The sequence below is a fragment of the Dermacentor variabilis genome, chromosome 4 (assembly GCF_050947875.1).
Source record: "Dermacentor variabilis isolate Ectoservices chromosome 4, ASM5094787v1, whole genome shotgun sequence".
Lineage (NCBI taxonomy): Eukaryota > Metazoa > Arthropoda > Arachnida > Ixodida > Ixodidae > Dermacentor > Dermacentor variabilis.
In genome coordinates, this window is record NC_134571.1 from 72,703,600 (window position 1) to 72,713,859 (window position 10,260).

The 10,260-nt window shown below is 42.1% G+C and overlaps 1 protein-coding gene across 6 annotated transcripts in view; it reads left to right on the forward strand.

The window, feature by feature from the left end:
* Positions 1-3,832, forward strand: part of NaPi-III (Na[+]-dependent inorganic phosphate cotransporter type III) — an 88,666-nt gene extending 84,834 nt beyond the window's left edge. For all 6 annotated transcript variants that reach the window (XM_075689453.1, XM_075689452.1, XM_075689456.1 and 3 more), the window contains one exon: positions 1,460-3,832. In XM_075689453.1, coding sequence (XP_075545568.1) covers positions 1,460-1,703 — 244 coding nt within the window. In that variant the 3' untranslated portion in view covers positions 1,704-3,832. The remainder of the gene's footprint in view (positions 1-1,459) is intronic.
* The last annotated feature ends 6,428 nt before the right edge of the window (positions 3,833-10,260 follow it).

Sequence of the window (10,260 nt, forward strand, 5' to 3'; positions counted from 1 at the left end):
ATTGCTAATCTCAATACGTAAACTTATAATGACTATTGGATATAGCTAAGGTAGTTTCATGTTAGATGTCGCTCCATTATATAACAAGGTTCAACTGTAATAGCATTGCTTAGAAGCAACATTGCTCCCTAGGAAAATTCATTGAGATGCACACTGTATAGACCCTTATACCCTCATGGGTATACGGGTCTATACCCGAAAAGGCCGCACAATTCTTTCCACAATTTTGACGAGGTGTGGCTCCTACATGGGGCTGAAGCTTTCGGTCAAAATGGTGCGACTTGGGCAAACCACGGATCTCCAGATGCACCATTGCATCAGAGGCCAGCGCACAGCTCTCACCTCCTAGCAGCAGTACGCCGAAGTGCACAGCTCACGAAAATTCGCTGATGTGTGCACGCAACATTGGAGCACTGAACGCAATTGCCTTTCCTTTGGAAATCCTTTTTTCCAAATTTGGCGTAGCCAAGTCGGGGGTGCGGCCCTTACGCGAGCCTATACAGTACCTGCTGCTAGAATCATTCGGCTGCTAAGTACATAATATGAAGAATTGGATTGAAATGCTGTCGTTTTTCCGACTGCTTAGAGACTCGGTTTTCTGACCGAGCGAGTTCAGGGGCTATATCCTCGACCTGCAGCATCTAGGAAACACATTAACGTTTGCATGATGCAACATCCGATACAACACTTGACGTAAAGTAATGGGTGCCCCGGCAATACAGTCAAAAACTGCTTACTGTGAGCAGGCACTTGCAGCCTCGCGAGCTAACCTGCTTTATGTCATGTTTGCCATTTGGGGTGGCAAATCAGTTCTACAGAAGCCCACAAGTTGGAGGAAAGTTCATGAGAGGGAAAAATTGTCATTGACCCAACTGTAGCATGTAGCTGCAAACAAAACCCATACAGGTTTCTCGGAAAGAAAGCTTCACAGTTTAAAAAAAAAAAACTTGTCCTGGTCTGGGGATCGAACCCAGGAACACTGCCTTTTCGGGGCGGTCGCTCTGCCATCTGATCTAACCAGGAGGTTAGCAGATCGTAGAACAAGGGTGATTTAATTGACAACTCGAAGCACAGAGACATTGAATATGGCAAATCAGTTCTGTGCAGATTCGCAAGCTGGTGGAAAGTTCACAAAAGGTTTGTGTAGTTTGTGCTGCAGTCACGTGAATGGCAGTTTTTCCCTTTCATTAACATTTGCCGTGATAAATGTTGTTTGAAGACCATAATGCACGAAAGAGAGCCAATGTATTGGGATTGTGTGGTAGCAGCTTTAAGGCTGAAAATGGCATTCAAGTCTCCACTTTGTCACTTATACTCTGAAGAAAGATCCCGCACATTTACTAAACTAATTATTAGTGTGATATTGTGAACCCTTGAAGAGATTTGTGAAGTTTTGCGGACTGCAGTTTGGCAACATCTGACTGTCTTTTTTTTTTTCTCTTTCTCTCACCTTGTGTAGTGGCTTCACCATTGAGATTGGTGCAGCCTCGACAGTGTTGCTGGCCTCCAAGGTGGGCATTCCGATAAGCACCACACACTGCAAAGTGGGCTCCATTGTGTTTGTGGGCTGGGTAAGGTCGCGCAAGGGCGTTGACTGGGGCCTCTTCCGAAACATCATCATGGCCTGGCTGCTGACGCTGCCCGTCACCGGAGGCCTGACTGCTGCAATCACGAGCATTCTGTACGCTGCCTGCTCCCTGTGAACATGGCAGCATCGTTCATGGTGCCATGCCTAAGTCATGCTATGTCACCCCCCAGTCAGACTCGCTGCTGTGCCGTATTCAGTGCAGTCACATTCACTACTCCAACAATGTGGTCAGTGTTGCCACGGACCTTGCGACAAGCATGAGGCAGCACGCTTCTGGAGAACCATAAGCCATCTTCAGCCAAGTGTGACATCGTGCCGATAGCGCTTTGTGTGTGCGAAAATGGTGGCCCACCCAGCACACTCGGGATACTGGAAACTGCCAGAAGAGGGGTTACAATGGAACTTTTCTTTCTTTTTTCTGTTTGATCCAACCATGCCAGCTTGGAAGGAAGAACATACAGTGACAGCCGCGCTGTGACGACTTTGCTAGCTGATGTGAACAAATTTTTAATAATGTTGGCAGATAAGTTGCACGTGGTTGGGTAAAAATAATTGAAGAAGCAGTGTTTGCTTCAGGCAATGTGTGTTAAAGTGCAATAGAGCAACATCCCTCCACAAGTTACTCTGGCATGACAGGCATACCTACATTGCCGTGGGCATGATGAAGACTGCAGCAACGTGCCCCGTTATGTGGACCTTTTAATCAAACAGATGGAGAGAGTGTCACATTGCGTTTTTGTGGAGGAATTGCTGCGGAACTTTTGCTATTTGTTCTCATTTCTGGACATGCTAGTCTTCGGTGGCCTGTCCTTGAGCTCGGAGACACGAATTCCAGGCAATGTTATCTCTACTATTGTTGGCTCTTGTTAGTGAAAGCGCTCCCTGTTGTTCATATTATTTAGTGAGCCATGTCTCTCGCAATAATGTTTGCAACTAGTCTGCGCATTGTGTTTTTGGAGACATGGAATGTAGCTATGCGAGCATAATAGTAATATGTAGTCAGCTTTAATTTTACTATTACACAGGAACATTTCAGTGAAGTGACAGTCCAAGGAGCTTATTTACACTGCTGCATTGTTGGCTGCATTGTTTCGTGCAGTTGTAATTAACGTGGAATCTGTTGTTGAACCTTCCTTTTTCTCTGGATGTCATGTTGAGAATGTGGTTGTGATGGGAGACTTTACCTTCTGAGATGAAAGTAGGCTTAAAGGAAGTTAAAGGACGATGCTAACAGCATTGGCAAGATACGTACTTGTGTCTAAGCTAGTATCTTTAGCTCAGTGAGCCAACATTCTGTCTCCTGAAAGCCATGGAAGAAATGCGGTTGGTAAATATTGGGCATATTGTAGTTGCAAGCCCACAGTTTAGATGTACAATCAAGACGCTTGCAGATATGCTCAGTCAACCTATATGTATTTACCTCGTAGACATTTGTAACATATCCTAATAATAGTGCATGGAACATACTAGTGCCATGTTGTTTTCGTGTGCTAGCCTGTAATGTAATGTTCTTACATGTAATGCATACGCTCTTTTTTCACTAGTCTGTCATGCCATATTAAATGTGAGCCACTGCTGTCAGTACAAGTCATACCCTCACGTCAGCTTTGTTTGTTAGTTGAACATGGCCAGTAAACTGTCATTTCACAAGCATCAAAGTAATTCATAACCATAATTAGCAACTGTCTGTTGCATAGGTTTCAGTCACAAAGAGCATTTTTGTGTGTTATATTACCTAAAATAATTACTTCAACACAGTTAGCATACGAACTGAGTCATTTGCTGGGAAGGCACAGTTAAAGCATAATCGGCAATGAGATTTAAGTGCGTAGTCCCTTGCAAGAATTTTAACCAACAATTTCTTTTACAACATATCCCAATTGTTTCCATGTTTTGTGGAGATGTGCAGAAATATGTTGTACCGTAGCTGTGCATGAAAAATGTGCTTGCACAAGGATCAACAAAAACTTTCTACTTTTCCTAACTGCGTGTCGAGGCATTGCTGAACTTGCATGGTGTGCTTTCGAGCATGCGTACATTGAAGCACAGATGTTAAAACTTGCTGTCAAGTTGGAAGGAAGTTGCGATTACTTTAAGAATGTTTTACCGCTTTTAAGTGAGTAGTTTCTCTTGTCTGGGGAAGTCGTTCTTCAGGTTTATAAGTTTGCCATGCACTCAATTTAAATGGTTTGTTTGCCTCCTGTGCTTTTGACCAAGGGAAATATTAAAGATGATCATGCCACATTTTCTTGAATCTTTCCAGCTTGGAGGGTGTGTTATGTTGCTGCTGTTATATAGATAGGGTAGCTGTGTTCTAATTTATGTCTCACTCACTGTGATCATAATAATTAGTGCATTATTCCATTAAATAGCCACGTTTGTTTATTGATTGCTCTTAACAATAGCTCCTTCACGAGATCTCCATAAAGTTGTGCTATGAAACCAGGTACATAGCTTTGTTGAATTTTTAGAGAACAGTGCGCATGATTGAAAAAGTGACAAGAGCACTTTGTGGAGATGTTTGAAGGGCCAGACAGAAAACTAAATAGTTGGCAAACAAACCTGACAATTTTAATGAAGTGATGCATTAATGATAGTGGTAAATACACAGAGTTATACACAGGGGAGTGGTGCATGCCTTAGAGACTGAGTGACCAAGCAACAAGTGGCAAATTTAAGTGCTTTGATGGACAATGAGAGACAGATGTGATGGCAGTCATTTTACCTAATCATGCTGATTTTAAGCTGCAAGTTGTATCTGTTTAGATTAAGTGTGATTTTAAGTCTGTCTTTAACTGTCTAAATTTGCAGAAATAATAGTTTCAATAATTTTTCCAAAGAAGTGAAAACTGCATCTTCAAGTTGTATGTGAAGTATCATCGATTTTTTTTTTTTTCCTGTTTATGTAATTCATGAAAGTAACACTCAACAAACCCTGTGTTCACTTGCAATTTTTATGAAACATTCAGTATCAGCCGCTGTAGTTATTGTAAGAGGTATAAATTATAGGATTCAGATATAGTGTAAGGGAATGCAATGTTGTAAATTTGGCTACAGACGTAGTAATTCATACGCCAGCTGTCAATGAAATTAGTTTTTTCGGAGTTGCCCTGAATTCGCAGAGAAAAGTGCTCGAGGAAAGCATTTCTGCATCAAAATTTTAGGTAGGTTGTAAGGGCGGAAGCTGTAAAGCTTATTCCATCAAATAAAATATCTTTCTTTCAGTGAAAAAGAGTGGCAAAATATGTGAATATAGTTGTTGCAAAAAAACTTGCTAATGTGCTAATGTGCTAATGTGCATGTTTCTGAGCCATAGCTTCGCGCATAAATTTTAGTGTTTCATTACACACCAGATGTACGGCGCTGTATATTGGAAAGCGCTCTATTGAGACCAACATCGACTTGACATTTTTGAGGTAGAAGTGCACTTTTTCAGCAAGAAAAGTTGATAGTGATTATGTGTAGGGAGCTTAAAAACCCGCAGGCGCACATTGCTCAGCCTGCTTTTGGAGCCTACTACCAGAACTTTTGACGCACGCTGGCTGTGTGGTCTTAATAATCCATTTTCATAAGCACAGTGTAGCTGGCCTACTGTATACTCTACCTCAGTGCAATGGCTTAGTCTTGCAGATTGAAACAGGTTTTAAGAAATAGGAGCAGACTTTTACTTTCACTGGTCTAGCAACTCTACATTTTTTCAGTAGTTGCCTACGTCTTGTGTGGTTGCAAACATTATTGGGCATGCTGCTGTACATTGTTTTAGTAATATTCTAATAAAAAACTGTTATCACGCTATGACCGAAAGATATTGTGCCAAGTGGGCCCTCAAATGCTTGGGAGCTATTTCCTCCGAAATGGGCTAATACTGCAGTACAAGGTAATACATAACTATAAAATGGCACAAAGACTTTCTTTGTTTCTATGTTAGTTTGTAAATGCTGCTACTTTACTAGAAGACCGAACACTACATTGGGGCATTCTGTTTTAAATGCCTAGATAGTATGTTCACTGTATGAATTTATTGGTCAGAAAAACATGTCCTCTTGTATGCTTGAACTTTGTTAATGGCTCACGCTTGGCATGGGTCGCTTTTTCAGGATTGCACAGCTTTGAGACTTAGTTGATGGATTCATATTTTTGCACTACATCCCATTTTCCTTGACTGTACCAATTTCTTTTTCCCGCTGCCATTTTTAGCTAGACATTAAATCTTGGCAGCTTGGGACCCGAAAGCATCGCATCGCAGTCTCTGCCTTGGAATCGATTGGTTCAGCGCCAAAGCAGAAGTGGTAACCGTAGGTAGAGGCTAGACAGAAGTGCTAAATTCAATATGTGCTCCAACCTAGCTGTGTTTCAAGATGAACTGCAATTGATTTGCTCACTTCCTTTAACACCTGTTTTATGTTATCAACAAAGCATCTTTTTCTTCAGAGTGGTTTGCTGAATTGTGTTGCCGCATTGGTATCAGTACACAGTTTGATTGCATTGTATGCTTGCAAACAAGACAGTCATGGTTGCTATACTAAAATCTAAATATTTCAATCTTTTTAATGTTATTGTTTTAGAGCTGCTTAGCTGAAATCTGACTGATTGGTTGGTGCGAGCTTATTGCTGCTGCTTGAAATTTGCTGGGTATAATTTACACAACGATTCTAGAAATACACATGCTATAAAACTGGTTTTTCTATATCTCTTGCCACATATTTTTGCACATGTGCCAAAGTTGTGTGACAACATTTTGTAAAGGCTTGCTTTTTGAGTGTTAGTCATTGAGAACTGTGCCTGCTGTAAACAGTGCTCTTTCTGCATATTTGTTGGTATGATTTGCGTTTGCTGTGCAATATCTTTTCTGCTTTGTCCGTGAAGTAACATATGTTAATTCATCATTTTGTTACGTAAACTTCATGTTTTTCTTTTTTGTTCTTTTTGTTTCTTTTTTGTCTTTTTTTTGTGATATATTATACCCTTCTTTGGGCATTGTGCCATATCTACAAGAGACAAGAGTATTGATATGATCCAAGGTAGACTTGGTGCATTTTCCATAAAATTTGGCAAGAAAGAGTGAAGGAATAGTTCGTTAAAAATATTCCGAGCGAGTCTGGGTTTCAGAGCCAGCTGTACAAATAAACAAACTTTGGAGCAGTTCAAAAAGTAATTTTGTTGTTTCCTCTGTGCTGGTGCTTGGAGCAATAATGCTCTGAAATATTGACTGGTTTATCTTATTTGACCTGCTGCCATTTAATTGCGAAGTGCTTTGCGTGCACTTGGCCTTGGAAGGACGATTTTCATAGGATGCGGAAGCTGATGAAAGATTATAGAAATTTATCTTTGACTGTGGTAGTTCAGTGGCAATAAGTTCCGTGCATGGTGAAGAACCCCGCAATTCCCAATGGTCAAAATTAATCTGAGGCGATGTGTTGCTTTGGCATGTTAAACTTTACCAATCAACATGTACCACCAGGGGTATCTGGACACCTGAATGGAACCCTGGCAACTGAAGCCACTCATTTCTTCTTTTTTGAAAGTTGACACTCCGATCATCCGTCCAAGATCGGCATACTACGTTGTTCGAGAAAGGAGCTGATGGTGGTCTTAAGTGTATAGATGTTTCGCCAGCAATATCGCAGCTGCCATCTTGTACGGCAAAGGCTCCTCACTCGTTTCCAGCGAGGTCTAGCTTACCAGTATCACATTAAAACTGTTCGTCGCTAACTGCACGGAGTGGGATAAAGAAAGCATGTGCATAAAAGAAGTTTGAGCGAAATCTTCATGGTGATTTCATATTGAAGTTGAGCATCGCAACACATACGCGCAGTTGTATATTATACTGAATGCACTGTGATTTGGACATTGCGAAGACACAATCGCGGCGCATTGACCACGGGATGAGAACCGTGTATGCGAAGTGTTTCATATGCTCGCCTCGAAAGCAGCTGTTCAAGCAGGAGCCCGCTTGCTCTTCTCAGAAGAGCCACTGGGGCAGCACTCGAGTGACGTCTTGCGCAATGGCGTATTGCGCTGGGCACTTCGTTGCACTTCCTTTCCCCAGAGCGGGCAGAACCGCCTGCGCACCAACGAAACAAGGGTGCGGTTGGGGGGGAGGGGACCCTCGGTAGCATAGGCATACGTGGGGCAGCGCTTTTCATCAGGGGGAACAAACAATCTGGCAGATTATTTGTTCAAGAGTCATCCCTAGGGTTTACAACTCCCATCGTATAAGCAAAATTACTGACTGGGCAAAGTGAGGGGCGCAATAGCTAAGCTGCCTAAACAGCGATATGGAAATGTCGCTCACACGGATTTTCACTCAAGTGTGGCCCCTCAAGACGTGGCCGCACAACTATAATGTGACCATATGTTGGCGGAAAAAATTAAAGAAGAGCAATAATACAAAGAAGGACAATGAGCAATGAATACCAAAGCAACAAAAAATGAAGGATGCAAGAATATCTGACAATATATGATGATGAATGGTGGTGGTGCAATAATTTGCCATACAGCTGTGTCTTGTCCTAGACCATCACTGTTCCAGCATTGCTACTTTGCCAGTATTCCAGAGGCTGTTAAATTCCACCATGTTATTTAGGTGCATGTTAAAGAACCCCAGGTGGTCGAAATTTCCGGAGTCCTCCACTACGGCATGCCTCATAATCAGAAAGTGGTTTTGGCACGTTAAACCCCATAATTTAAATTCCGCCATGTTTGCTTTCCCAACCGTGTGAGCCAACTATGGTTAGGAAGGCGGCTACATTGTGTGCCGGAATTTGAAAGAGTACATAGTGTATTTCCTTCCTCCGTGCCATAACGGCACTCCCAATCCCTTCCTTTTAGGGATCCGTGGTATCCTTGCGCATGCATGGTGACCCATGTTGCGAGCTGCTTCACGAGTGCAGTATCCACGACACAATCCGATCCAAACAACAAGTTCTGCAAAGCGGAGGACAAAACACTTGTTAGTCACCGTGTATATAAGGTACTAATTCAGACCTCTCCGGTGGCCAAGCACGTTAATTCTTTGTTGACGGAATCACAAGCAACCGTGACACCCTTTAGCGATGTTGTTGGGCTTCAGCGACATTGTAACCCGAAAAACTTATAAGTGAGGTTGTACTGTAGCCCGTTTACCGTACTGGACCAAGGATGACAACGTAGATTGATCGCCCTGTACACGTGTTACCATGCATATAAACTATATCGCAGATATCACTGATTGTGAAGGAGTAGTACATGCACGTTATAACACTAGTAGCCTGTACGTATAAGCAGTAAAGTGTCCGCTCATGTGGAATTAGCTGGTATCTCACTTACTGCGGCAGTGATACTCCTGGAACTCCGAAACTTTGTTTGAAGCTAGGTTTGAAGCGCTCGGTGTATTAGCTACAGACAAACTCGTAACTTCCTGACCACTGATGTCGTAATTCGAATATGCACACGTGGTGCGTATGTAATCTGGTAAGCCGTTTAGTTGCGTGGCCTGCATACATTTTACATAGGGCGCACAACTCATTGAAATTCTATATATTTTTTTATTACTGCATCAACTACCACTTGTTTCAGTGTTTAAAAGAAAGTAATGCAAGAGGAGCAGCCAATGTCATACTTGTTCTCATTTCCAAAAGGGAATTTTTAATAAATCATTGATATTTTAAGAAGCGCAACATTTTATAGGCACCCTCGTTTGGATGAGGTGCGACAATGTAAGTGCACATGTGAGCTAGTTAGCATGGTCGTTTATATTTGGCATAGTGTAGGGTTTTGCCGTTTCTGCTGCCTCTTCCACCTCAAACTAAGCATGCGCAATTGGCGGCACTGATAATTACACATGTATAAAATGCTATGTTTAGGTGCTTTTCTTTCTCTTTTTACCAGGCCAGTCGCGGTCAGCTGTAGGGAACCAATATAATTTGTCTACAGTTCAACACTATGCTGCTGCTCAGACGCTATCTGTAATGCTGCAGGCGCCAGCATTCTTTCGTGCTGTCTTGTGAAACACTGGTGTGCTGTACGTCATGCCAGATCCCACATCCAATGTTGATTAACGACTCCATTCATGGGAGAATACATGAGCCATCGCCTAAGGCGTAGAGCCTTGTTTCACTATTCTCGAAGCTTCTGCTAGTTTGACTCACTGCGTCAGATGTTATGAGGTTACAGCGATAAGTAGAGTGGCGGTTCGTCCTGCACACCGACTGCTCGTTGCGTAACCGAGATGCAGTAAATCGTGTTGTGGTTACACCGCCTACGAAGTTTGCAACAGCATGGCTCTGCGTGGTATGTGTAGTGCAAATCATGTGCAAAAAAAAATAATAAATAAATCTCTAGTAATATGCTTTCGTTTTGAACGAGAGCTACAAATACACATTTCCGTAACAGAAGGCGTAGTGCAAAAAAGGACACAATCACATGGAATGATATGAAGTTCGAGCGCTAAACTTGCACTCTTCATTGACGCACAAGTGCCGCCATGTATGTAGGAAATACATGATGCATACATGCATATTCACGGCTGAAATTCTGGTCGTGCCGTCGATATTACTTGCTATCCACTGATCTGTTCAACTGGGAAGCAACATCAGCTAACTTATTCGCCACTCTCTCTCTCTCTCTCTCTCTCTATATATATATATATATATATATATATATATAATATATATATATATATAGTCGTAACA